The sequence below is a fragment of the Phocoena phocoena genome, chromosome 12 (genome assembly GCF_963924675.1).
Source record: "Phocoena phocoena chromosome 12, mPhoPho1.1, whole genome shotgun sequence".
Taxonomy (NCBI): domain Eukaryota; kingdom Metazoa; phylum Chordata; class Mammalia; order Artiodactyla; family Phocoenidae; genus Phocoena; species Phocoena phocoena.
Window position 1 is genome coordinate 2,211,712 of NC_089230.1, and position 27,446 is coordinate 2,239,157.

General features: G+C 54.4%; 1 protein-coding gene across 1 annotated transcript; it reads left to right on the forward strand.

Moving 5' to 3' along the window:
- Positions 1–583: 583 nt before the first annotated feature.
- UNC93A (unc-93 homolog A) lies at positions 584–27,446 on the forward strand. The gene is made up of 8 exons (XM_065889200.1): positions 584–670; positions 5,355–5,536; positions 6,434–6,663; positions 8,260–8,385; positions 12,410–12,624; positions 14,730–14,865; positions 15,958–16,089; positions 27,181–27,446. The coding sequence occupies exons 1-8, from the start codon at positions 584–586 to the stop codon at positions 27,444–27,446; spliced, it is 1,374 nt and encodes a 457-aa protein (XP_065745272.1).

Below are 27,446 nucleotides of genomic sequence, written 5' to 3' on the forward strand. Positions count from 1 at the left end.
CTAATACTTTGGTCCTTGGATCTTCTAATCATGTTAACTCTTTTTCAGAAGTTGAACTATAGCTCTTGAAGCTGACATTTATTCTTTGTTCTTTAAGACTGAAGTACATTCCAAGTTCTGCACCATTGGCAATTTCTCTTAATGAGGAAGGTACCATTTATACGTATGTATGTGTGTGTGTGTGTGTATACACGTAATACTATGTAATATATATAATTATATAATATATGCGATTATATAATATATATAATATGAAAATCACCACTTTCCTATAAGGACCATATCTATCAGAAATTAGTAGAAAAATGTTCCAGTCCATATGAGCTGATAAGAGTCCTAATTTTTGCCCAGTTAGAAAGTGATTACTGCGGGTTCCAGAGAAGGTGAATGAGTAACAGCCCCGGGTGCTTCAGTGACTGTCAAGTTCATTACGACTCAGCAGCCTTAGTGACTGATAAACGTCTAACTCGGACTCCAAGACAGAACGTGTGACTTCTAGGTACTGACTGCTTTTCCTGGGCCCTGATTGGTTTCCTTTAGGGGACTGCAAATCTCCTGGTGCTTGCAGTTTTCGGGCAGCACGATGGAACGAGGCCTGAAGAACATTCTGGTGCTTTCCTTTGGATTTCTGCTTCTCTTTACTGCCTACGGGGGTCTGCAGACTTTGCAGGTAGGTGTGTACAGTCGCCATGTGATCTTACCTTTTGAATGTCTCTGGGACTCCAAGAATTCCCGTGGCACAGACAGCGAGGAACGTGGGGTTTCACCCTCCAAAATCCTCTAAAACACACAGCGGTTTTTATGTGCAACCCCAACTCCCAGTTCAGCAGGATGGCACGACCGGGGGTGTTTGACCCTCAGACAAGGAGAGCTGGTCTTGGGTTAGTGATAAAATCCACTTTGCCTTTGTGTGGGTAAAAGGAGACACAAGACGAATCACTGTGAATTTGTGGTCAGGGGCAGTAATGAGAATTCATCAGAGGTCCTGATACCACATAGATTCCTGCTAGATCTTCCCCCGGGTAGTTCCATTTTAAGTCTGATCTTTAACTGTGAATGAAACCGCAAGGAAGCCCCAGGGCTGGTCAGGAAGCAGCCTGTCATCACGCCCTTGTGCTTTCTTCACCAGCTTCGCGCTCTGTGGCCTGGGGGCTGCCACACAGAGAAGCATCTGCAAGGTTTCTGATGACGAGTTAGTGTGGTCCTGGAAGGTCTGTCAGTCAGCGACAAGAAGTAGCGCCTACTGTGTGCACAGAGCTGAACAAGAAAAGCGTGTGCGGGGGGCTCAGAATTGGAGGTGCAGGACAAGAGAGGAGAGATTCAAAATTTCCGTCTTCATTGTTACAGTACAAACCCTTTGGACTTGTAGGTTGGCGAGGTAGCTCAGATTCAGCCCTGAATTCCAAGTACATGTTTTCCTCCATGAACCCCTATTCAGTCTTTTTTCTGATTAGGGTCACAGAGAATGAAATTATAGCCCATGGTGATTCCCAGAATCAAGTTGAAGGGGAAGCACAGCCCTCTTTCTTGCCAGGATACTCCATGACTTTGTAGACATTGCTCAGAACGTTGTGATGTTGTAAAATGCTAATGTGTGTGGAACACCTGTTGTGTCTTGCTGCCTTGAGCTCACGTCGAATGTAGTGTGTGCTTTCTGGAAGGAGAACGTAGCGAGACCATGGACCCATCAGTGACGCTGTCCCTACAGAAGCTTGCCCCACGGGAGGAAGTCCTGCTGTCAGCAGGTGGGGCAGCTCCCCTGGGTTCGGGCGTGACTGATGGGGTCCGAATTCTCAGGAAGCAGTTGTGATCTGACAGCTGCCGCTGAATGACGGCAAACTGTCCCCCTTGGAAGCCAGGGGAGGGAGTGGGGGGACCCTAGGAGCTGCCAGAAGTCCCTTCTCTCAGGCTATGGCTGTGGGACGCTGAGGCCACACACACGTGGAAGCCTCACTCAGGAAACTCTCGGAGTGGCGTCTGTGTGGAGAGAGCAGCACAGCTGAGGGGGAGCCACACTGGCCTCCACATTCCGCAGGGCTCCTGGGCTGGGCACTGCTGTCACTGGTGTGGCCTCTTCCTCTCCAGAAGACCGGAGATGTTAGAGAACCAGCCCTCCCACCCTGCCGGGGAACTATCCCACCCGCCACTCACCACTGCTCTGTCCTCGCCCTTATCTGGCCCTATTTCCTTGCCCACTGCTCCAGGACATGTAAACATGGTTTAACTGTCAGTCAGGACTGGCTTCGGGAACAGCAGGTAAGGACAGGGATGGATGTGGCCCTAGGGATGGCTGGATCCCAGCCACGTTGAAGGGACTTGCCGGTCTCCATCACTTCCTTCTGCTTTCATCTGCTTGGCTTCTTTCTCAGGCCCCAGCGAGGCAGCAAAGGTGGTCATAGGCATCCCCAGAGTGCCAGCCCTGGTCTGGATTCGGTTGTGCACTTGCCCAGGACGCAGACACGCATCTACCCCGCCTTCCCCACGGCAGACGATCTCTTAGTTGTTATTCAGATCTCAGTGTACACATCACACTTCCTTCTCCCCCTTCCCTGTGCCCTGGGTCCCACATCTGGGTGAGGCACCCCTGTGTGCACGCCAGGTCCTCTGGCACACACCACACGGTGCCTGTGAGCTCCATGAGGCCAGGCCCTCGCCACCCCGTCCATCACTGTATCCCCTGCCTCAGGCAGCGCTCAGCACTGGATCCAGTGGATCCAATCCATTCCCCAGTATGGCGTCTGGGGCTCCTGTTGGTCTAGTCTGGCTGGCTGTCCAGCCTCACCTCACCAGAAGAGCTCAACAGCTGTGGCCAAAGACCCCAAAGACCTCCTTGGGGCCTTTCCTCTCAGGATGGGGCCTCTGTAAACACGTCCCCTAAAAGTCCCTCCTCACCCACACCTCCCGACCTTTCCCTGGTCACCTCCGCACCCTGCAGGTCTCGCGAGGCCTTAACTCCTTCCAGAAAGTCTTCTGACGCCTCTGGACTGGACCTCGTGCCCCCCCAGGAGCTCGGCCCCTGAGCGTCCCCCTGCAGGACTCACTGTCCCACTGCAAGTGGCCTGTTGGAGGCGTCACTGGCCCTGACAGTCCTGTCCATCACCCGCTCCTGCGTGGTGGCTGGTGGCTGGTGTCTTTCCCTTTTGTATCCCAGGAGCCACACATAAGCCTCTGTCAGCCAGTGCTTACAGTCGATTGACTTGCTGAGTGAGCTAAGCGACCGTCCTCGTTGTTTACATACAGGCTGAGCGACCGTCCTCGTTGTTTACATACAGGTCCCTCCCATGGGCTTCTCCTCGCGCACGGATTTTGCAGGCTGGCTCTCCTAACACATGGAGAGACAGGTATTTGTCTCTCCTGTAAAAAAAAAAAAGACATTTGGTTTCGAAATTTGGTTCCCACTTTGGAGATTGAAATCGGCCTTCCTTTCCAGCGGTGGGCAGCAGCGGAACTCCATTATAAGTAACAAATGTACCTCGCCGCCGGCTGGCAGCAGGGCTGTGGGTGGAAAGGAAATTCCAGAGCAGAGCAGTGCTGCCAGCCTCTCATTAGCACACAGAGAGGCAAGGTCACTAAGACATGAGACCTTAATACGTTAGTATTAAGAAAACAAAGGGCCCCGGCTGAAGCAGTTCCCACATTCCACACTCCTAGCAACTGGAGTTAGGAGCAGAGTTCCAGATAACCCCACTTCAGGCAGACTGTTCAACTTTTGTCTTCCAACCAGACTTTAGAATTTTCATGGGACCAGATGTTCTTGTTCTGTTTCAATTAATCAGCAAACATGACTAAGTACCTGTTTGGGGCAAGGCACTGGGAGAGATTCAGAAAAAGCAGAACGTTCCGTGCGCTCGAGACCCTTGGAGACCCTTGGCATGCACTTGAAGAAAGGGCACCATCTGGAAAGAGGATGAAGGCGGTCAGAGTGTGTTGAGGGGTGGAAAGGGAGAGGAAATCCTGGGGTGAGAACACAGCCTATGGGGCTTGGAGTCTCCAGGAGAACAGGAAAAGGATGGGCGGGGAGGGCTTCAGAGAGGCTCCCGGCTGATGGGTGGGATCTTCTGTCGTCTTGCTGGGGGACCAGGCAGGAAGGAATGGTAATAGTCCAGGCGTTACAGTCCTGGCTTTGGGGTCATCTGGACTAATTAGCTGAGTGTATGATCCCACGCCGCGTGTTTCTTTCCCCCGTGGAGGTAGTAACGCCTGTCTCAGCCACAAAGGAGGAGCACTACAGCTCTCATTCCGGTGTTCGCACTTTGCCGACGCTCTAAGGTGCTGGTTTGCTGAGTTTGGGGCTCTGGCGTCTGCAAGGGAAGAGACCCTGTGTGCAAAGTTTTCTTCTCTGGTGTCTGGTCAGTTGTGTGGGGCACAGCGGGGACCCCCTGCACGGTGACCACAGGGTCGGGCTGAGCTGGATGCGGAAGCGAAGGAAACACACTGACGGACCCTTGTGAAAGAAGGTCTGGCTGCGAAGGGAAGCGCTAGTCTTCTTCCCCGCCCCCTCCTCTACCCCTCCTCTCTTCCCCTCCCCTTCCCTCCCCCTCCCCTCCCTCCTCCCCTTCCCTCCCCTCCCCTCCCTCCTCCCCCTCCCCTCCCTCCTCCCCTTCCCTCCCCTCCCCTCCCTCCTCCCCCTCCCCTCCCTGCACCCCCTCTCCTCCCCCTCCCCCTCCCCCTCCTCCTCCCCTCCCCTCCCCTCTCTCCTCCCCCTCCTCTCTCTCTCTCCACCCCCTCCCCCTCCCCTCTCTCCCTCCTCCCCCCTTCTCCTCCCCCCCTTTCCCTTTACAAGTGAAATAAATGGAGGAAGCAATTATGCTAATAGGTTTTTCTTTCACGGCAAAAGCCAGAAGTCACCGCTGCCATTGCCTTGGCCTGAGCTGGCTCTGGTTACCTATTTGACCTTTTGTTCGCTTCACACCACGCTATGCTAGGCACCAAGTGAGGAATGACAAAAACAAGAAAAGTGTGCGTTGTGTCTACACAGCGTTAAGCTGGAGCTGCTGGCTCCGCCTCAGGCCTAGCGGGAACCTTGGTCTCCAAGGAGGAGCCTGGAGACGCGCGCGGCCCCTGGCTGCCCTGGCACCGCGCCTTCTCAGGGGTGAGGCAGGGGCTGCGGGAAGCAGGGAGCGTGAGGGCCCCTCTGCCCCGGGCGGGCCACACTGGCTGCTTCCCCCTCGTCTCCACTTGCTGATTCCCCTTGACCAGAGTTCACCGCAGTCTCCTCCCCTCCCATCCCTCAGCTGGAGGACAGGCCGCCCGCCCAGGCAGCCTGTTGCTGGGGGTCTCCAGGACCTGGGGATGACCCAGACCACCTCGCCCTGGCAGCCGGGCCCCTGACCGGGCTGACCTTGTCCCCACAGAGCAGCCTGTACAGCGAGGAGGGCCTGGGGGTGGCGGCACTCAGCACGCTCTATGGCGGGATGCTGCTGTCCTCCGTGTTCCTGCCGCCCATCCTCATTAAGAAGCTCGGCTGCAAGTGGACCATCGTCATCGCCATGTGCTGCTACGTGACCTTCACCCTGGGCAACTTCTACGCCAGCTGGTACGCCCACGTTCAGATGCTTCCCGATTCCCCTCTCGGCTTCTGGGACAGGACGGTAGCGTGGCCTTCTTCCCATGTTTTCCCACCAAGATGTCTCTGTCCCCTCTGCTGGGCCCATGCTCCCCCGACTGCCCATCCTGGCCTCTCCTGAGGCCTCCAGCTTCCCTCCTGGGCCAGGGCACTTTTATGGCCCAGCAACGAGGGGAGAATCTGCCTAAGATGTGGAGGGTGAATTTCAGGGGGATTTAGCAGAATGTGACCTGTGGAGCAAACCCCACACCCTCACCCCATCACAGGGAGTGGACGCAACAGGGCTGGAGCCAGTGCCCCAGGCCGGCCTGAGCTCTACCTGTGCCCTGACGGAAAGGGACCCTCGGGGACCAAGCTCTGAGGGCAAGGGCCACGTGCCCTTGTTGCCAGGCATACACTTATCAAGCATCTCTTTGAGGGACACCCCACTGCCATCCAGGATGTAGTGATAGGATGGCTTCACGTTATTCTTTTTCTTGTTACCGTAGAGTTCTCATACAGAATCCTCATGGAGGAGAGCGACAGCTAGATGGATAGGTAGATAGATAGATAGATTGATAGATAATAAATCGTTTCTAACGTACTGCCGTTAGAAATACCTAGAACCCGCCCAGCCTCATTTGTAACCCCAGCTCATTGTAGCTACGTCCAAACACAAAGAAACTGCGCTGGCACCGAATTTCACTCTTACAAATGATGCTGAACGAGAAAAGACACAGATTTTTGCGTTCATCTGAGGCTAAGGGGCGACTGTGTCGAGCAGACAGACGGCAGTGCTTCTCTGGGCCAGGCAAGGAGCTTCCTTCTCCCCGAACGGAGGGAAGAGCGGAGAGCCCGAGGCACCCACGCCCGCGTTTCATTTCTCAGGTACACACTGATCCCCACTTCCATCCTGCTGGGACTTGGAGCGGCCCCGCTGTGGTCCGCGCAGGGCACCTACCTCACCATCATGGGAAACACGCACGCAGAGAAGAGAGGAAAGGTTGGCAGAGACGTGGTCAGCCAGTATTTTGGCATCTTCTTCCTCATATACCAGTCGTCTGGTGTGTTTGGCAACCTGATCTCGTCTCTGGTGTTTGGCCAGACACCCGCTCAAGGTAACAGGAAGGAAGTGGTGACCGTGGAGGGCCCCTGGTCCCTCTACACACGTCCTCATTCAGGACTTGAGCAGGTGGTCCCGTGAGGCCGCAAGGCATGGCTCTCAGGCTCCCTGTGCCTCAGGGTCACCTGGCCCCCGGCTCTTCCCCAGGCAGTCTGGTCGGGTCTGAGGGTCCGTCTGGTCCACGGGTGCCCCAGCGATTCCAACCCTGGCCTCCCCTGAGCACAGGGGAGCCTGAGGTGCCCTGGGGAAACTTAGGGCCACCACTCAACTGTGCAACTCGGGTTCACGGAGTCCTTTACTATCCTTCTAGACTAAGAACGGGTCCCATGGATTTATTTTGCCCCCGAATTGATCCATTCACCAGCGTTTTCCTTGTTACACAAAGGACCACTTATCACTTAACAGATTTGAACGTTTGGTGACGGATGCTTTAATTCATCCGTCTGCCTGACCACACTCAGACAGGGCTGCAAAGTATGGACCTGCCTTATGCCTGCACCCTTTGATGTCTGAGGACTTAGACCAAAAGGACAGAGGAAATAAATACCTTCAGTTCTCACAGGAAATGTACTAATGGGGAAAAATGTTCTAACTCTCCTGCTCTTATCGGGATCATGTCTCTCTCCCTCAGCCCTGATCCCGTTAACCCATGTAAACTCCCACGTTTGGGAAACAGTAATAAAAAATCCGTCTCCCCTTTTTGCCCATGTGATGTCATCACTTGCTAAGTGCATCCACAGAAGGGAACCTTTACGGTGGACAGATACCAATCGTTACTCAGTATTGGAGGAACCGTCAGCAATCAGCCAACAGAAGCTGGGGTGAAGGTTCAGTCTCTGACATGACTGTGGTGAAGGGGCGAACGGGTTTACTTTTAAAGACATACAGACAAGCGAGCTTCAGTCTCTGCCCAATCATAGGACACAGAATGTGAGCGCCGGAAGGCACTGAGAGAACACTGCAAGTTTTCTCAACCTCTCTAGGCTTCCAGCCTCCACACTGCCTTCTCATCCGCCGAGCTGCCCATCTCACCGGCCAAGGGGATTTTGCAGCATTTTATGTGATAAAATCTGTTTGATGGAAACAATGAAACACTGAGTGTTCTTTCCTCCATGACATCCATCGTCTCCCTCCCGAGATTGGTTGATCGTTCAAATTTTATTCTTTTAATGGAGGGGAAAGTAACATTCAGAGAAGGCATGCAATAACCTGCCGGAGGTCATGGGACTGGTTCCAGATGAATCTGAGAGAGAACCCAGTGGGCCTGACACCCAGTCTAATGTACTCGAGTTCTGAATTAATTCCGAAAAGGGGACGAGGTTCAATTACGTCAAGAATGTAACAAGTCACCGACATTCATTGCACATTGGTCCAGAGTGTCTTAAAATCAAGTACCCAGACACGTGCCCAATGGGAAAAGCATTCTGGGACACTGGGTCAAACGAGCCCTTGTCTCGTGACTCTGACCTATGGTGATGTCTTGTCCTCTGCGTGTCCAGGCTCCTTTTCCCTGGGCGTTTTCTTCCTTGTGTACCGTCTCCTGTCAAGTTACCCGTGTCCTCAAAGCACCTCTTTGCTTCCTCCTTCACAGGGACCATCCCGGAGGAGCAGCTCCTGCCCTGCGGGGCCAGTGACTGCCTCATGGCCACGGCGTCTACCAACAGCACCAGCCGTCCCTCCCAGGAGCTGATCTACACCCTGCTGGGCGTCTACACGGGTACGTGCTCGGCACCAGGAACCCAGGCTAAGCGAGCCCATCGCCTTCCTGGGTTGAAAAGACCACCTGCTCAAAGTACGAATAGTCTCTCTTCACCTGCAAAAGCCCCACAAAACGCGTTCAGCTGGGTTGTACTCAGCCTTTTCCACATGAGACCGAATGCAGCAGCCCTGCTGACCGAGGCCTCGGTGGTGATAGAAGCACTTCACGTCTGCACCGTCCAGGCCAATAGCCATTACGTGCACTTGCTTAAATTCTAATTAACGAAAAGTAAAATCACTGTTCTGAGCTCACAGCAGCCACGCGGAGCAATGGCGGCCCCTTCAAGTGGACCACGGCCTTGGTGGGTTGGCTACTTGTGTTCTAAGTACGTCCAGGTGGGTTTAGGGAGTCCCAAATCCCGGTGTTATCACCTTTTCCCAAGGAGTACATTTGAACGGTTTCTGCCGAGAGGCTGGGTTTGGGCACGGGTCTCCCCGGCACCCACCCCCGGGCATCGGCGAGGCCTTGGGGCTCCCACTGCTGGTCACAGGGCAGCGGAAGGCACAGGACATTGGAAGTTCATGAAAGATGGTTGCCCGAGGGAGTGAACCCCTATGGTTCTTATCCTTAGACGCTCATTTGAATGGAAAATGTTTATGTTAATAGCTTTCTAGATGACTTTGCTCTTACGGATGTGTCACCACTTTGACCCTTAGACTAGTTTTGTTGTTGTTGTCACCATTTGAAGAAAATTTAAGGGTATTCTCTGTCATTCTTTTTTTTTTTTTTTTTGGCGGTACGCGGGCCTCTCCCTGTTGCAGCCTCTCCCGTCGCGGAGCACAGGCTCCGGACACGCAGGCTCAGCGGCCGTGGCTCACGGGCCCAGCCGCTCCGCAGCATGTGGGATCTTCCCGGACTGGGGCATGAACCTGTGTCCCCTGCATCGGCAGGCGGACTCTCAACCACTGCGCCACCAGGGAAGCCCTGTCATTCTTGAATTCTAGAATCTGTAAAGGTCTTGGACTGTGTCCTTCTTAAAGATCAAGCGTCTGCTAGGTATCGGATTTGGTGGGACTGAGTGCAGGACTCCACTGGGAATCAAAGGTCCAGAGGCCATGTGCATGGTCAGTTTGTCTCGCCTGTGAGATAAGCTGCCACCCACACACCGGTCTCTTTCAAGGTTGCTTCCAAGTCAGGGGTGCCAAGTGAGCCCTTTATGCTGCAAGGCAGAGCGAGCGCTGGCAGACGCCGAGCAACGTGCTAGAACTTCTGTGGCCCAGAAACCAGCCAGACAAGACCCTGACTTTCAGTGACCTTAGAGTCCAGATGTGCCTTCAACTAACCAATATTTGATAGGACACATGTTTTGAACAAAGTTCCCAGTTGACATGTAGTTACATCTTCTGGGGAAGTTGCGTTCTAGGGCAGCTTTGATGGTGGTGGTACCCAAGCCAGGTGTTGAAGGGTGAGTAGGAGTTTACCAGGCAGAGAAGGGGACGTGAACAACACTGAAGGCGGAGAAGCCCCAGAGGGAGCCAGAGTGGCTGGAGGACAGGGGCCTGGAGGGGGCAGAGGAGCCAGAGACGGGCGTGACCAGCGGTGGCCTTGAGTCTGGACGCGCACTTATTTGTCTTGTAGACAGATTCTCGTGTTAGTTTAGTGTGGGCGTGAGAAAAACTGTGGACACAGAAACCAATGCAGGGGCGATACAGTGACCCAGAAGACGAAGGGGAGTGAGGACGGTGTGCAGAGCGAGAGAGGGGCGGCTCAAGAGAGTTAGAGCGACAACTAGCAAGACTGGACACGGGATATGGGAGCGGATGGGCCGACATTCTGTTTGGGAAACGTTCAGCCTGATGTGAGGGCAGAACAGTGAGTCCCCTGGGCGGTTAGGGACCTTCCACAGAGGTCCTGGTGCACAGAGAATCCAGCCACCTAAGTCCAGACGTTTATGTAAAGCAGGGACCTTGCAGACGTCATACGGGGAAACTCTCTTAGTATCTGGATCCTGGTTCGCAGGGCTTCACAACCTTCTTCCTTCAAGCAAGGCCATGTTACCACAAAGAGAAAAGAAAATTATAAAAAACAGAACTAAAGTAAGAAAGGAGAAAAAGAGACCAAAGCAAAGAGAGCACCATCTCCCCGGAGTAATTTTCTAGGACTCCTGAGCTCTGTCCTCACGAGGCAGCATATTAGCCCTGCCACCAGCAATCGCCCAGTCCACGCCTCTGCAGATGGCCCTGGACCAAGGGACCCTCTGGACACGCGTCTGTGCCCTGGTGAACATGTGGCTTCTAGTCCTACCCCCGGCCACCGCCGCTGTGTCTCAGCCCCCGTCCCGGGGAAGCTGTGTCCTGGGGCTGCTCCGAGCTCAAGCCGGGGAAGGAGCTGTGGCAGGTGGCGGGTGTTCACAGCCAGCTGATGTGCCGGTTTGGAGGAGCGCCTGCGTGCGCTGACTTGCTTTGACAGTTAAGTGGGAATCACGACCCCAGAGGACGTCGGTGCCATTGCGAAATGTCTGCGGACAAGAGTCCGGCCTAATAGACTTGGTCACAAGGTTGAGTTACCGTGAAGTGGGGGAGGGGACCAGTGCTTAGCCAAGAGGAAAAGTAGCTGAATTACAGAGATAAAGCTTAGATGTAAAGTGGAACTCCTCAGCATGGAAATGTATTTATTAACTACGGACTTCTCTGGGATGCGTGGGGGGACTGGTTTTACCATTTCTCAGGCAATTTGGAGGAGGGCTGACTTGGTAAGCCTCACCGTTTCGGTACGGCTCAGGCAGCTACACCACAGTGAGGGGCGAGCCTGCTGCCTTGGGCGTCTGTGGCTACAAGAGATGGAAGAATAGCAGACAAGGTTGGGGGCCAGTAAAGACACAAAGTGGCTCAAATCCTCTTTAAAGGGTGATGGGTCAAAGCCAGCAATAAGCGATAAAAACTGTTCTGAAGTGTCCCCGATCCCACCAGGAAGAGGAAAGACCACCACCGGTCCTGAATTCACCTGTGGATCCCAAACCATGTGTATCATCATCCTTGTAGATGGAGGAACAGTAGAGACATAAGAAATGACAAAGGGCCCTCAGCCTCAGTGAGGGAGCGAAAAGGTGTCCACGTAAAGAACAGGAAGATTAAACAGACATTTGTTCTCCCTCGAGAGACAGGAAGGTGGGTTCATGACAGAGAAAGAGATCTCGTCATTACCTTCTGGAATCATGAAAGTACAGGATATCCCCTCAAGGGTGAAAGGAATAGTTGTCTTGAGTCATTTTTTTGATAGATCCCCTGTTCACATGGTCCCAAATACAAATATTGTAAAAGGGAAAATCCCCCTCTCACCGCCACCCAGCTTTCCCGCAGCCGTAGACAACCCACATAGTCTTTAATTCTTAGACACACCGACCGCACGTCTAAACAAATATGTCTTTATGCCCCTCCTTAGCCAAATCAAATGGGAGCACAGTAGACTCCCAGCTCTGTACCTGGCTTTTCCTTTCAGCCATTTGTCTTGGGGGGAAACTTCCCATCTCAGTATGCAAAGAGCTCCTTTCCTTTCTCCAAACGCGTCATCCCACTGGGGTTGGGAGATACCCTAATACATGCAGCTCCTACCACAGGACGTTTGGATGAAGAGATTTGGGATGAACATGAAGAGAAGCCAATGGTAACTTTCCTGGCGGGACCCATAACCCTGAGAAGGGAGCCTAGCTGTTGGTAGAAATTACTTTGAGGATTCTGACGAGAAATGGTGCATGGTTAAGGGCCCTGAGGACCTCGGGGGTCTCTCCCCAGGTGTCTGTGTTTCCCATCACCTGCTCTGTGGGTGAGACAGCCCGACAGTCACAGAACCAGCACACGAGGATCGAGGCAACGTGTGTGGCCTCCGAGTCCACAACAGGGGTCAGGGGCTCAGCCTGCCTCCTTCACCTGAAATGTGGATCTGAAACCGACCCTCCGTTTCGAGAGGAGGAGGAAGTGAGGAGATGAGCCCGCGCGTGCACGGTGCCGCTCTAGCCCTGTCCACCCCTCCCCTGTCCTTTCAGGGAGCGGCTTCCTGGGGATCCTGCTCACCGCCGTGTTTCTGGAGCCCGTAAAAGACGCTCAGCAGAAAAGTGAGGGAGAGAAGCAAGCGTCACCGTTCTGGTCCACTTTGCTGTCGACGGTCAAGCTGTTCAGAGACAAGCGCCTCTGCCTCCTGGTCCTGCTGCCGCTGTACAGCGGGTTCCAGCAAGCCTTCCTGGCCGGCGACTACACGCGGGTAGGACACGAGGCCGGCGGGGCCGGCACGGGGTCCGGGGCTGCGCTGGGTCCTTCCCGGCCCCAGGAGAGCCGCCGTGTGGTTAGGACATCAGCCCACCTGGGAACACCCCTCACTTGAGATGTGTTTTCAGGGAAAGGACCAAAGCTGCTCCGGAGTCATCGCAGGGACACTTACTTGCCTGTGTCCTCATTGTCCTCTGTGTCCTCATTTTAGAGTGAAAAATAGGGAAAACCATGAAATCCACAAATAACACTGAAATTCCTTATTACCTAGTTTTTAAAAATTTTTTATTTTATATTGGAATATAGTTGATTTACAATGATGTGTTAGTTTCAGGTGTACAGCAAAGTGATTCAGTTATACATATACACATATCTATTCTTTTTCAAATTCGTTTCCCATTTAGGTTATTACAGAATATTGAGCAGAGTTGCCTGTGCTATACAGTAGGTCCTTGTGGGTTTTCTATTTTTTTTTTTTTTTTTTTTTTTTGGTGGTACGCGGGCCTCTCACTGTCGCGGCCTCTCCCGTTGCAGAGCACAGGCTCCGGACGCGCAGGCTCAGCGGCCATGGCCCACGGGCGCAGCCGCTCCACGGCATGCGGGATCTTCCTGGACCGGGGCACGAACCCGTGTCCCCTGCATTGGCAGGAGGACTCTCAACCACTGCGCCACCAGGGAAGCCCGGGTGTTCTATTTTAAATATAGCCGTGTGTACATGTCGATCCCAGACTCCTAGTTTATCCCCCCACCTTTTCCCTTTGGTAACCATAAGTTTTTTTTCTAAGTCTTTGAGTTCGTTTGGTAAATAAGTTCAGAGGTATCATTTTTTTTTTAATTCCACATATAAGCAATATCATATGATATTTGTCTTTCTCTGTCTGACTTACTTCACTTAGTAAGATAATCTCTAGGTCCATCCATGTTGCTGCAAATGGCATTATTTCATTCTTTTTAATGGCTGGGTAATATTCCATTGTATATATGCACCACATCTTCTTTATCCATTCCTCTGTTGGTGGACATCAGCAGGTTGCTTCCATGTTCCATCCCCACCCCAGCTCCCTCCCGGGAAGGCTTGCCAAATGGGCCAGATAAAAGGCAGGGTAAAAATCTGAATTTCAGATAAACCACAAATATCTCTCAGTGTAAGTATGGTCCTGAGTATTTGGACACCCAAGAGTTTCTCTGGCAGCCCTACTCTTAGGACAGTCCTGTTGGGGTCTTGGAGTTTCAAAGAATGAAGACAGAATGACAAACAGTCCTCCCGCTATCCAGATGCAAGGGGCCTCCTAGCCAGTCTCCTGTCTGTCCCCAACCCTGCCCCCGAGTCGTGGCAGGAGCACTTCTTCTCATCTCTATGGAGATTCCCTTCCTGTTCCTTCCATCTTCTTCTTTTTTATTAAGACTTTATTTTCTTAGAGCAGTTTTAGGTTCACAGCAAAACTGAGCGGAAAGGACAGAGTTCCCTCACACCCTCTGTCCCCACATGGGCACATCCTCGCCCGCTGCCTGCCTCCAGAGGGTCCGTTTGTTACAACTGAGGAACCTACATGGATACATCGTCATCACCCCGAGTCCACAGCCTACCTGAGGACTCGTTCTTGGTGCTCTACATTCTCAGGGTTTGGACAGATGCATAATGACATGAAACCATCATTATGGTATCGTTCAGAGGAGTTTCAAGGCCCTAAAAATCCCCTGAGTTCTGCCTGTTCATTCCCTGGCTCTGTCCTCACCCAGCTGTCTTATAAGCAGGATGGGAAATGACCCACACCAGCAAGAAGAGTTCAAATTCGCCCCTGTATAAATAACATATGGTACAGATACGCGGGGAGAAGTTTGCCAGGCAGCCATCCAGAGCGTTCCCTGTTAGTTCTCACCCAGAGGAGGGTTTTCCTTACAAGCACAGGTGTTCTCCACCCTGGGAGCTGGAGGCCAGCTTCGCGGGCCAGCTTAGCGGGCCAGCGGTCACAGGGCAGAAAGCGTTTCAGCATGGGCTGTATTCCCGGATCAAAGTGAACCCCCAAACTGCAACTTCAGAGCCCAGCCCTGGAGCAGACCTGAGGCAGTGCAGGTGACTGGTCTGTGCTTCTCCTCCAGTCCTACATCACTTGCGCCCTGGGGATCCAGTTCGTGGGCTACGTGATGATCTGCTTCTCCGCCGTCAACGCGCTGTGCTCCGTGCTGTATGGGAAGCTGGCCCAGTACACGGGCAGGACCGCTCTCTTCGCGCTAGGTAGGTGGACCGTGGACGCACCGTGGACGCGCTCCTGGGGCAGGTCTGGCTCCACTGCGGGCGATTAGAGCGTGTGTGATGAGGGCCAGGGTTGGGGTAAGGATGGGGTTTGGTGGAGGCACAGAAACGGGGCCCACACCCACAGTGGGGGCCATGTCTCCAAGGCAGGAGACAGGGAGCCTTCCAGAAGGAGGAGATCTGTGTTCACGTGGGGGATGAAGCTGGTCTTCTAAACGGGCATCACCTTCTATTTTTCTTGAGGGAGGAAGAAAGATCGGAGACAGCGTGAATAAGGAGAAATGAGGGCGTTAAGGAGACAGCTACCTGGTGGCCCAGTCAAGGCCCAAAGGGTCTGTGGTGATGCAGCAAGAGGGAGGGAACACATTAACCATTGGTCAGTGCTCACTGGGGGCCAAGTAATTTGCTTTATATTGAGGAGAGAACAGAGGAGCATAGTAACTTGCCTAAGGTCACACAGCCTCGGAGAACCCAGGATGCACCTGCTGTTTCTGCTCCTTGGCAGTCCCTGAGGATCATAAGCTGCTCTGTTCCCACATTCGAGGGACATCACAGTGTCTGCAGAATCACCAGGCCAGGGCTTAGGATTCATTGTGATAAAGTCAGGAGGAAGGAGGAAGTTCTCCCCCCGCCTCTCCCTCCTTGTCCTGTTTGGAAGCCCCAGCTCCCCCGCTGGGGGCACCCCTTCCCGTCCCCTCCTCATGCCCCCTGCTCAGTGAGAAGCAGGGGTCCCACCACTCGCTCCTAATGAAGAAGCCCTTCTCTCTCCCACTCTGAACCCCCATAACCTGGGGACCCCTCTGCCCAGCAAGGCGACACTTTCCTCTAAGACACAGAGGTGTGTCACCCCCAGGCTCCCCACCCGATGATGTGGAGGCCAGAGGTGGATGGAATCGCACACCTGCCAGGCGTGCCCTGCATTTCACCTGCAGTCTCCATGGGCCACGTCAAAACCCACCTGAAGAAATCAGTCTGAATTATTTTAGGAAACATCATTCCCGCCTGGAAGCAAATGATCAGAAGACTTGTCCTGTAGCACAGAGTATCTGAGAGAAGTCCTTTCCCCGCTCACAGGTGCCACGATCCACCTGTCTTGCATCATCGGCCTCCTGCTGTGGAAGCCTCACCCCCGCCAGCTGCCTTTGTTCTTCGTATTTCCGGGCCTCTGGGGCGCGGCTGACGCCGTCTGGCAGACACAGAACAATGGTGAGTGCCAGGCACAGAGCCATTCCTGCTCAGGTGGCCCCGCCTTGGCCAGTCGTGGGGGGACACGTGGTGGGTGGAGGGCCCCCCAGGGGGGTGTGGTGACATGTGCAATAAGGGCAGTGGAGCAGGGACCACACAGGTGGGAGGGCTCCAGTTCCACACTGGGGATTTGCAGTGCTTTCTCTGAGTGTCTACTCAGATCCATGATGTCCATGAAGTGTGCAACTTTCTTTCCTGAAATGATGGTTCCTTCGTGGCTTCCCCTGGAAGAGCTGGTCTGAACAGAACAGCCACTCTCAGCTGAGGTTGGGGACAGGCGGAAGCGCTTACAGGTTACCGTGACAACGTCCCTGCAGTGGCTCTAGGGCTGGTGGGGGGGAGGGTGTCAGTTTTCGGGAGAACGGAGTTAAGGGCGGGAGGGTCAGCAGAGGCTTCGTCGTGGGGGCCATGCCCAAGTGGGCTCCTGTCGGATAATCCTCCAAGTAGCGGGGAGCCTGGGGGAGTCAGGGAGGTGGGGAGGCCGGGAGGGAGCCGTCTTTGTCGCTTTAGTGCCGCAACAGGACTCCACAGACTGGGGGGATTGTAAACAGCAGACATTTACTGCTCAGAGCTCTGGGGCTGGACGTCCAGGGTGAAGGCATCGCAGATTCGGCGTCTGGAGGGCTGGTTCACAGAGACTCTCTCTTGCCGTGTCCTCATGTAGAGGCAGGGGCGAGGGGCCAATCTGGGGCCCCTTCGCAAGGGCACTGACCCCTCCCTGAGGGCCACACCCCACGACCTCGCCCCTCCCAGAGGCCGTCGCCTTGGGGTTTCAGACACTGAGAGGAGAGGCTGGCTGGCCCGATGTAGGGCCGACGTACCGCTGAAGGGTCCACTTTCCCTCAGCCCTGGTGGAAGCAGCAGCAAGCGTTTGGGGCGGGGGCTGGCAGGGTCACTGCTGCCGTGACTCAGGAGACCGCGCGGACCCACCGGGAGGCGGAGGGCAGGGGCGGAGGCTGGGAAGGAGGCCGAGGGGCGGAGCTCCTGGACGCAGGGACTCAGTGGTCCCCGGGCCAGGCTGGGCATCGGGATCCCCGGGCTGAAGGTGGCAGAGAGCCCACAGACCTGGACGCGTCAGCTGAGGGGCTCGGCTTGAGCTTGAACGCGACACAGAGAGGACTCCAGCGGGGGGACCCAGCACTGAAAAGGGGCTGTTTGGGGCGCGTATCACTTACGATTATTTCAGGCTGCGCCGCACGGCACGCGGGATCTTAGCTCCCTGGCCAGGGATTGAACCTGGGCCGCCGTAGTGAGAGTGCTGAGTCCTCGCTACTGGACCGCCAGGGAAGTCCCTCTCGTAGGATTTTAGATTCAGACTGAAGGGCTGTGAGAGGAGGGGCCAGAAAAGGAGGCCGAGAAGGTGGGGGAGGGAGGCCCCTGGCCGGGAGGGGAGGGGTGCCCTTTCTTTGGAACACAGAGGAAGGCAGTCAGAAGGAAGGATACGGCCCCTTTGTCACCACGAGGAAAGGAGTTAATTCACGCCTGAGACACATGGCTTCCCAGAGGAGCCACAGCTAGCGACGACCTAACAGACGGTCTTCACCGCGAGCTGGCCGTCAGTCCTGCGAGGATTCGTTCGCCGATGTAGGCCAGCCAGGCGGCATCGGCCTCAGCGCGCCAACCCCTGCAGAAGCGCGGCCACCGGCCTGGGCCTGGGGCAGAGCGGGACCCCGGCCGGAGGTCCAGCCGCAGCCTCGGCTGATGTTGCAAAGAGGGCGGGTGAGGGGCGAGGCGGGCAGAGCCGCTGAGGGCAGGGGTGCCCCCGCCAGCGCAGGGGAACTGGAGAGCTGCCCTCAGGCCGCTGAGAGCGGTGTGCGTGGCCGGTGCTGTCCGGCACCCTGCGGGGCCCTGCACCCCGACACGGTGGCCACCAGACGTTCGACAAAGACCTCGGAGGCCAGGCTGTGGACGTGAGGGACACGGGAGAGGCAGGCGGGGGGCATCAGGGCAAGAGGTCCCGGCAGCCCCGAGTGCGTGGGGAGCTGGACAGCCGGAGCCAGGCCTAGGCTGGAGGCCCAGGGTTCAGACTGTGGTGCAGGGAGCTCTTCCCTGGGATGCAGTGGGTGGGAGTACGGGCCGCCCACGGCGGGTGGGAAGGGAGTGGCCGCAGCCCAGGAGGAGACGTCCAGCCGAGGCCCAGGGAGGCCTCCTGTGGACGCAGGCTCCCCGCGTGTCAAGAGGCGCCCTGGGTTGGTGGGTTGGCGGTGTGTCCTGCCAGGGGATGAGCCGTAGCTGACTGGGTCTGGGGGGGAGACCACTGGAGGACACGGAGGGCAGCTTGAGTTCTGTGTGACCTAATGGGACGAGGGCTGAGGGCGGGAACCCTTGGCCCTGAGTTTCCCGAACCACCTACAACCCTGGCCCCGGGCGGGGGGATGTCGGAGGCCCCAGGACGTGAGCCGTCTACACAGCCGGCATCCTGCAGATGCGTGAGCCCAGGGCCCCAGAGGTGAATTTGGCTCAGAAGAGAGCCTCTTCCTTTGGAAACACCACCCACCATTCAGCCCTTATCGGGGAAACACCCGGGACTGGAAACTGGGTCAGGCCAATCCACAAACAAGCCACAGGCCAGCGTTTCCAGGGACAGGAGGCCTGGCCGCTGTCCCTACACCCAAAGAGAACAGGTACACGTGACCTCACCCATGGTGGACTCAGTACTCCAGGACGGCCTCTCCTTACTATCTTATCTGTTGCTGGCTTATGAAACAGCTGAAAACATCACTGAACAAACCCCGTGCTGTTGGAACCAAGGGGTTTGGGTTTCACAATCTTGGCAGGAGGCTCTCCTGAACTTCTGAACCAGGTGACAAAGGTGTGTGAGGCTCAGTGCCATAATCTGGTGTGTTTGGACAAAGGTCAGTTGGTGGAAGCAATGACAAACTAGTCTCAGGCTGGGCTGCAAGGTCGCTCAACAGAAGAAATACTTAATCGGTAGGGGACAGGTACACAGACACCACGCTAGCTTTTCTTGGCAGTGCAGACTTCTAAACGAGTGCAGGTCACAACTTCTCCCGTAGGACTCTTAGGCATTTTCCCCAGGGAGCGTCAGGAAAGAATTGCTTTCAACATCCCAGAGGAGGTGTGAAAGACCCCCACTATTTTACTGAACAGTCCAAATGCTTCTGCCGTCTTGCTTTCTAATTAGCCGACATCTCTGAGTTCACTCGAATTTTTTACCGTATTTACACATTAGAAGTCAGCAGCCATGCAATAGTCCATACGATAATTCCTTAGGTGTTTCAAATGATTGCAAATAAAATGTTTGGATTTCTTTCTCCCTGAGATATAGGAGTAATTGCTTTAACTCTCCTTTTCTTTCCACGGACATGAGAGACCCTCAGGCAGAGCCTGTCAAAATTGTGCAGAGTTACATGAGGTCCAGTGAATAACTTGGATAAAGACCTCCTTGAATAAGGAATGCTAATTTAAAATGAATTATTTCTGTCTTTTTGTTCAGATCAAAAGTAATTTGTTTCAAGGAAAAATCAGTTGCCGGGGAAGATTGTTGTTTTCGTGTACGATTTAAGAATTCCTTTTGGTGTCTGTACTGGCGATCATCTTGGCTAGGAGGAATTTTTTTTTTTTTTTTTTTTTTTTTTTTTGAGGTACGCGGGCCTCTCACTGTTGTGGCCTCTCCCGTTGCGGAGCACAGGCTCCAGACTCAGCGGCCATAGCTCACAGGCCCAGCCACTCTGCGGCATGTGGGATCCTCCCGGACCGGGGCACGAACCCGTGTCCCCTGCATCGGCAGGCGGACTCTCAACCACTGCGCCACCAGGGAAGCCCTAGGAGGGATGCTTTAATGACTGAGTTCCCTGCAGGCTGGCTCCACCAGGTTCTCTCGGGCTCACCACCCTGCAGCGTGGTCCATCCATACCATCTCTGTATTTTCAAAAACTGGACATTTTGTGTAGCTTTTGCCACCTCCCAAGATCAGCTCTCTCTCATTTTTGCTTTTTCAATAGCAAGTTGGATTTCTAATCCTATTCTCCCTGAACGTGTCTCTCTTCTAAGAAGATCTGTGAGTCACATACTTTCCTAGTTAATGAGACTGGATACAAGTCAGTACAATTTAACCCTCCTTTTCAGTCATCACCTCTCAGTTTACAAACTGATTGTTTCAATTCTCCAGTTTAGAGGCAAATCAGGGGCGGGAAGCATCCAGGCCCCCCCGTCCTGGGGCAGAACCGTGCTTCTCGCTGCCCATGTTCCCACTGGGCTCCGGGGATCCCTCCGGCCGTTGGAGCCCGTGATCTGGGCGGCTTTCTGTTTATCCGCCCTGACAGTTCACGAAAGGGGGTACCGTTGCCATGGCAACCCTTGTGAGCCAATGCCTGCACTTGAGATTCAGAATGTCTGGCCTAAAAATACTCTTTTGCCCTGTCAGCCACCAATGGGGCTGTTTTCATGTTGATAAACTCAAAAAACCTGTCTTCTCTTACATGTCCAGTTCATGTATCCTGTCTTTTCTAAACAAACAAGACTCATTCACATCCTGCCATCCGACCACAGGGGTCAGCATCCGGTCACTTCCACCTGGTGCCTTTCCCAGGTCAGGCTGCCAGCAGGCTTTTCTCTTCCTTTTTCTTTTGGAATAATCTTAGATCAACAGAAAAGTTGCCAAGACAGTACAGAGTTCCCATATACTGTTCACTCTGTTTCCCTTAACCGGAACATCTTACAAAACTGCAGTACATTTGTCAAAACCAAGAAGTTAATATCGGTACATAACGAAGCTTCAGACTTTCCTCAAATTTCTCCAGGTTTCCCCCGCACCATCCTCTGTGTGCTCCCGGATCCCAGGCAGGCACCACATTACAGGTAGCCATCCCATCTCCTTTGTCTGGTCTGTGCCAGTTTCTCATTTTTCTTTGTTTTTGATGACCTTGACTTTTGGAGAATACTGATCAGGTGTTTTGTAGACTGTCCCTTAATTTAGGTTCATCTGATGTTTTCTCATGATTAGGCTAGAGCTAAGGGTTTTGGGGAGGAAGACCCCAGAGTGAAGTGCCTTTCTCATCACATTGATTGGGTACAGAACAGCACGTAACTGGTCATTGATGCTGTGGACCTTGATCGCTGGTCAAGCCAGGGTCTGGCTCCTCCCACACAGAGGGCTACTCTTCCCTTCCACTGTCAGTTCTTTGGAAGCCAGTCACCAAGGCTACAATTCATGGGGAAGTAATTACCCCTCACCTCCTGGAAGAGGAGTGTACTTGCATTAGGTATAGTTCTTCTAGGACGAACATTTGTCCCTCCTCCCCAGTTTATTTAGCTATTTACTCAAAAGTTTGTCTACATCAGTATGGGCTCATGTATTTATGGTATCCTTTGGGTTACAATCCAATGCTACGTTACTTACTCCTTTGCTCTAATTGTTCCAACTTTGGCGACTGGGGTCTTTCCCGTTGGCACCTGTGTCCTTTCGACTCGCCCCCCCCCCTCCCCACCACTACCTATTTTGGGTTTTTTTAGTACTTCCTCACTGTTAGGCACTCCAGAACAGTCTAGGCTCATCTGGTAACTCCTGTGCCAGCCCTAGATTAGCCATTTCTCCAAGAAGCCTGGGTGTGTTTTATTGGAGAATGGTATTAGGCAGTAAGATCTGGGTGCTGGGTGTACTCATTGCTACTGAGATGACACCGTTTCTAGGCACTCTCAGTGGACAGAGTGAGGAGATGGGCATATGCTTACTGGCCCATATATATACACACACACCTATTTACTTCTGTATCTGCGTATCTATCTATCTATATCTATCTATAAAATAAGGCTGAACTCACACTGACGTCCCAGCACACAGGCTCATTCTAGCACCCCCTTCTCACCCGCTGTCCCACTGCTGATCTTTGACCGTGAGAAACCCAGTTTCCACTCTGTATACCACATTGCTTATTTGTTCAATCCTAGCTCACATGTAATTTCAGAATTGTTGAACTATTGCTTTGAGAATACTTCTCTTTTTCACGTCTTTCCCTTCTGCCCTCCGTGTCCTTAACGGTTGGAATTTGACACAATTAATGTGCTGTCTTCTTTACGTTTGGATTAAAATAGGAAACAGATCATGAGTAATTTCCCCAAAAGCCTGACTTTAGTTATGACTGGCTCTGCCCTCTCCTCAGGCTGGGCCATATTCCCAAGTGGGGGCAAATGGAGTCCCCCAGACTCCCTTTCTCTGCGTTTTCTTAGACGGCAATTCCGGCTGCTGACATCAGCCTTCTGCCAGCCGTGATCCAGCCTCTCCTGGACACAGCCATCTGAGGAGGGGGCAAGGGAGGGGTCCTTTCCTCTTGTCCAGCTGTCACACGTCTTCTTCCGTCTCTGTCGTTCATCCAGAGGCACAGCCAGCTTCCCACAGACTTCTGGGTTCCAGGTCATCCCGGTGAGGGCCCCTCCTGCCTCCCAAACTGCTGAGCTGTTCTGCACGCGAGGCTGTGAGCTCACAGCCACTCGACCTCTCTTGGCTGCGGGTGGATCCCCTCACCAGGGTCACAGTTCAGAATCAGACTCACAGAATGGCGAGTTCTTCATTTGGCATTTAAGGCTCTGGGGGCCCAGAAAGTTTAAGTTTAGGGGAAAACCTCAGGAAGCTGAGGATCCCATAGCCACTTAAAAGGCTGAACTGGACTTGAACCAGAGCTTGCCCAGGAGAGAGTGGGCAGTGGGTCCCCTTATCCTGGAGCACAGTGGTCTATAATTGTCACGACCTAAACTTAACCTTGAACTCGCTTAAAGACCCCAACCTATAGACCAAAAGCGTTGACTTAAAGCTAGAGTTGGCTGTGTTACTGGATTTTCAAAACATCAGGGCGCATCTGTCAGCTACCACAACCCGCTAAGGAAGCAGCTGGACCTTTTTGCTGGAGAACAGGACATAATCCACCACTTGTAGCCATAGTGTCTCACCTTGGATTTTCTTCTCTAGCATCTTGTTTTTAGGTCCTATTTTAGAGTCACCCTCAGAAGAAAGACAAGAGACCTTTAAGTAATCTCAGAAGTTAAGTGCCAGGGTGTGGTTATTAGGTTCTCTTGGTGCGTTCACCTCCATCAGAGAGGGCTCTTTGCAGACTCCACACAAGAAGCACACCTCCTTCTGAATGTTCCAGACAGCCTCCAGTTTTCCCAAATAGGCATGTGTTGTTTAAAATGTGTATCTTATGTCATGTCTTATATCTGCCCGATGGACCCCCACCCTGAGCGGTTCCTGTGCAGATGGATATCTGAGTAACCAAATGCCAAGGGGCGTCTCCTGGGCGCTGACATTTCCAGGCAGGGCTGCAGGAGACCTTGCTGCTGCCCTCAGACCTTTCCCCCCTACAAGCCTCCCCTCTCCTGTTCTAAACGCGGGGGAGAAGGGGAGGGGTAGAAGGAAAGGGGCAAAGTTAAAGGAACAGAATGAAAGCTGAAAAATGAATATGTGCATGAAAGTTCTGCCATCAGCTCTCCCCACCACAGCTGCCCGCCCTGTAGGCGGGACAGTTCTGAGGACATGCCCGCCGCCCTGCGGACTGCGCTGCCTCTGGGAATGAAGGACTCCGGGTGCAGATTCTGTCTGGTCCCGCTGGGCTCGGGGCTGTCTGCCCATCCCCCCCCCCCCGCTCTGGAGTCCACGCTTGACATTTTGGTTCATACATTATCTGACCCACATGCAAAGGGGGTGCCTTGGCCCGTGCCGTGCTGTGTGTGGTCACGTATCCTTTGTTACCTGGACTGCCTCACCAGCGTGGGCTTTTGGGTTGTAAGGGGAAGGGGAGAAAAGGAAGGAGCAGCTCTCCCCCCAGGACTGCCCACCGTTTACTTGGGTTACTGTTTGTCCTTTGAGAGGTGTGCTGACCCGCAGGGGTGTGCTGACCCACAGGGGTGTGCTGACCCGCAGGACGTGCTGACCCGCAGGACGTGCTGACCCGCAGGACGTGCTGACCCACAGGGGTGTGCTGACCCGCAGGGGTGTGCTGACCCGCAGGGGTGTGCTGACCCGCAGGACGTGCTGACCCACAGGGGTGTGCTGACCCACAGGGGTGTGCTGACCCGCAGGACGTGCTGACCCGCAGGACGTGCTGACCCACAGGGGTGTGCTGACCCGCAGGACGTGCTGACCCGCAGGGGTGTGCTGACCCGCAGGGGTGTGCTGACCCACAGGGGTGTGCTGACCCGCAGGGGTGTGCTGACCCACAGGGGTGTGCTGACACTGCAGGGGTGTGCTGACCCACAGGGGTGTGCTGACCCGCAGGGGTGTGCTGACCCACAGGGGTGTGCTGACCCGCAGGGGTGTGCTGACCCGCAGGGGTGTGCTGACCCGCAGGACGTGCTGACCCACAGGGGTGTGCTGACCCACAGGGGTGTGCTGACCCGCAGGACGTGCTGACCCGCAGGACGTGCTGACCCACAGGGGTGTGCTGACCCGCAGGACGTGCTGACCCGCAGGGGTGTGCTGACCCGCAGGGGTGTGCTGACCCACAGGGGTGTGCTGACCCGCAGGGGTGTGCTGACCCACAGGGGTGTGCTGACACTGCAGGGGTGTGCTGACCCACAGGGGTGTGCTGACCCGCAGGGGTGTGCTGACCCACAGGGGTGTGCTGACCCGCAGGGGTGTGCTGACCCGCAGGACGTGCTGACCCGCAGGACGTGCTGACCCGCAGGACGTGCTGACCCGCAGGGGTGTGCTGACCCGCAGGACGTGCTGACCCGCAGGGGTGTGCTGACCCGCAGGGGTGTGCTGACCCGCAGGGGTGTGCTGACCCGCAGGACGTGCTGACCCGCAGGACGTGCTGACCCGCAGGACGTGCTGACCCGCAGGGGTGTGCTGACCCGCAGGACGTGCTGACCCGCAGGGGTGTGCTGACCCGCAGGGGTGTGCTGACCCGCAGGACGTGCTGACCCGCAGGACGTGCTGACCCGCAGGACGTGCTGACCCGCAGGACGTGCTGACCCGCAGGGGTGTGCTGACCCGCAGGACGTGCTGACCCGCAGGGGTGTGCTGACCCGCAGGGGTGTGCTGACACTGCAGGGGTGTGCTGACCCGCAGGACGTGCTGACCCGCAGGGGTGTGCTGACCCGCAGGGGTGTGCTGACCCACAGGGGTGTGCTGACCCGCAGGGGTGTGCTGACCCGCAGGACGTGCTGACCCGCAGGGGTGTGCTGACCCACAGGGGTGTGCTGACCCGCAGGGGTGTGCTGACCCGCAGGACGTGCTGACCCGCAGGGGTGTGCTGACCCGCAGGACGTGCTGACCCGCAGGGGTGTGCTGACCCGCAGGGGTGTGCTGACACTGCAGGACCGGGCTCAGCGTTTTGCCACTTCATGAGTCACCATCCAGCCATGCGTCCACTTAGTCATTCAATAAGGATTTTCGCTGACGCTGGGTTGCGCTGGAATTATCATTCCAGATAAGATGGGTTCCTGCCTCAGGGAACCCACGGCCTAGCAGAGGACAGGGGGACGCAGGGCAATTCCATCAGCCAAAATGGTAGGCGTGGTGACGAGGCAGCTCCGGGCAGTGCAGCAGGACATCGGCCGGGATGCTCAGGCAGGTCCCCCTGTTGAAAACTTTCCCTTCCTCAGTGTCCCCCTTCCAGACACACTGCTGCCTCGCTCACGTCCTGGGGATGGGGTTGATTCCCGTTCGGCGAAACTTTACCACACTGCAAACAGGAACAGAAAATCATTTACCTTCACCTAGAAGCATTATCAGACTGTACTAGCTTGCTAGGGCTGCCATGACAAAATACAGCAGAAATGGAGACTTGAGGTCTGAGATCCAGGTGTGGCAGGGCTGTTCCCCGAGGCCTCTCTCCTGGGCGTGTACTCGGCCATCTTCTCCCCGTGTCCTCATGTGGCCGTCCCTCTGTGCATGTCTGTGTCCTGACCTCCTCTTCTTATATGGACACCTCTTATATAGTCACACGGGATTAGGACCCACCCTGATGATCTCCTTTAACTTGATCACCTCTCTACAGGCCCAACTCCAAATACAGTCACACTCTGAGGTCCTGGGGGCCAGAACTAGTACATGTGGATTTGAGGGACACAGTTCAGCCCCTATCACAGACTCAGGTCATTTCTCTCCCAAACCTTCAGACAACCACCCAAGGGCAGAAAGAGAAAGACAAATACCGTATGCTAACACATATATATGGAATCTAAGAAAAAAAAAAATGTCACGAAGTACCTAGGGGTAAAACAGGAATAAAGACACAGACCTACTAGAGAACGGACTTGAGGATATGGGGAGGGGGAAGGATAAGCTGTGGCAAAGAGAGTGGCATGGACATATATACACTACCAAACATAAAATAGATAGCTAGTGGGAAGCGGCCGCATAGCACAGGGAGATCAGCTCGGTGCTTTGTGACCACCTAAAGGGGTGGGATAGGGAGGGTGGGAGGGAGACTCAAGAGGGAAGAGATATGGGAACATATGTATATGTATAACTGATTCACTTTGTTATAAAGCAGAAACTAACACACCATTGTAAAGCAATTATACTCCAATAAAGATGTTAAAAAAAAAAAGCCACCCAAGGGGGTTTGAGTCCCTTCATCAAGAACTCGGTGTGGGGCAGTCTCGCTTGGAGGCTTCACCTGGCTGAACGCTCTTACCCCTAAAGTCTCCAGGAGGGGAAGGAAAGGCCCACACAGTGGTAATCCCCTTGCCCTGCGGCAGGCACCAAAAACCCCACGGTTGAATAACTTATGTACTGTGCACTTCCCCTAAGTGCAGGAATGAATGGCCTTCCCCCTTCTCGCCTTCACCTACACGGGTCCCACCTCTCGGCCTTGCTTTTCTCACCTGCGAAGCTCGGGCTTGGGCCACGTCCCCTACAGTGCTAACTTTCATCCGTTCTGTTTCTTGTATATATGATGGCTCTTCACTGCTAGAGAACATCACCTGACTTGCTATCATCCACAGCGTGAAATAATTCCAGTTTTTACAAAGGAAGGTCCTGGTTTTATTAGGAAAACTGGGCCGTGGGGAAGTTGCATATTTTCGGTAATGATCAGAAAGGTCGTTTGCGGTTTTACAGCCACATTTTCACCCGTCTCCCCCCTGCAGCTCTTTTCGGGGTCCTGTTTGAGAAGAACAAGGAGGCCGCCTTTGCCAGTTACCGCCTGTGGGAAGCCCTGGGCTTCGTCATCGCGTTCGGATACAGCATGTTTCTGTGTGTCAGCGTCAAACTCTACGTCCTCCTGGGCGTCCTGAGTCTGGCCATGGCGGCATATGGAACTGTCGAGTATCTGGGGTCCAAGAAGGTGGCCAGGCAGCTCACCGAAGAGCAGACAAAACCAGCTGAGGAAGGAGTAACACAGACAAAAACGTGA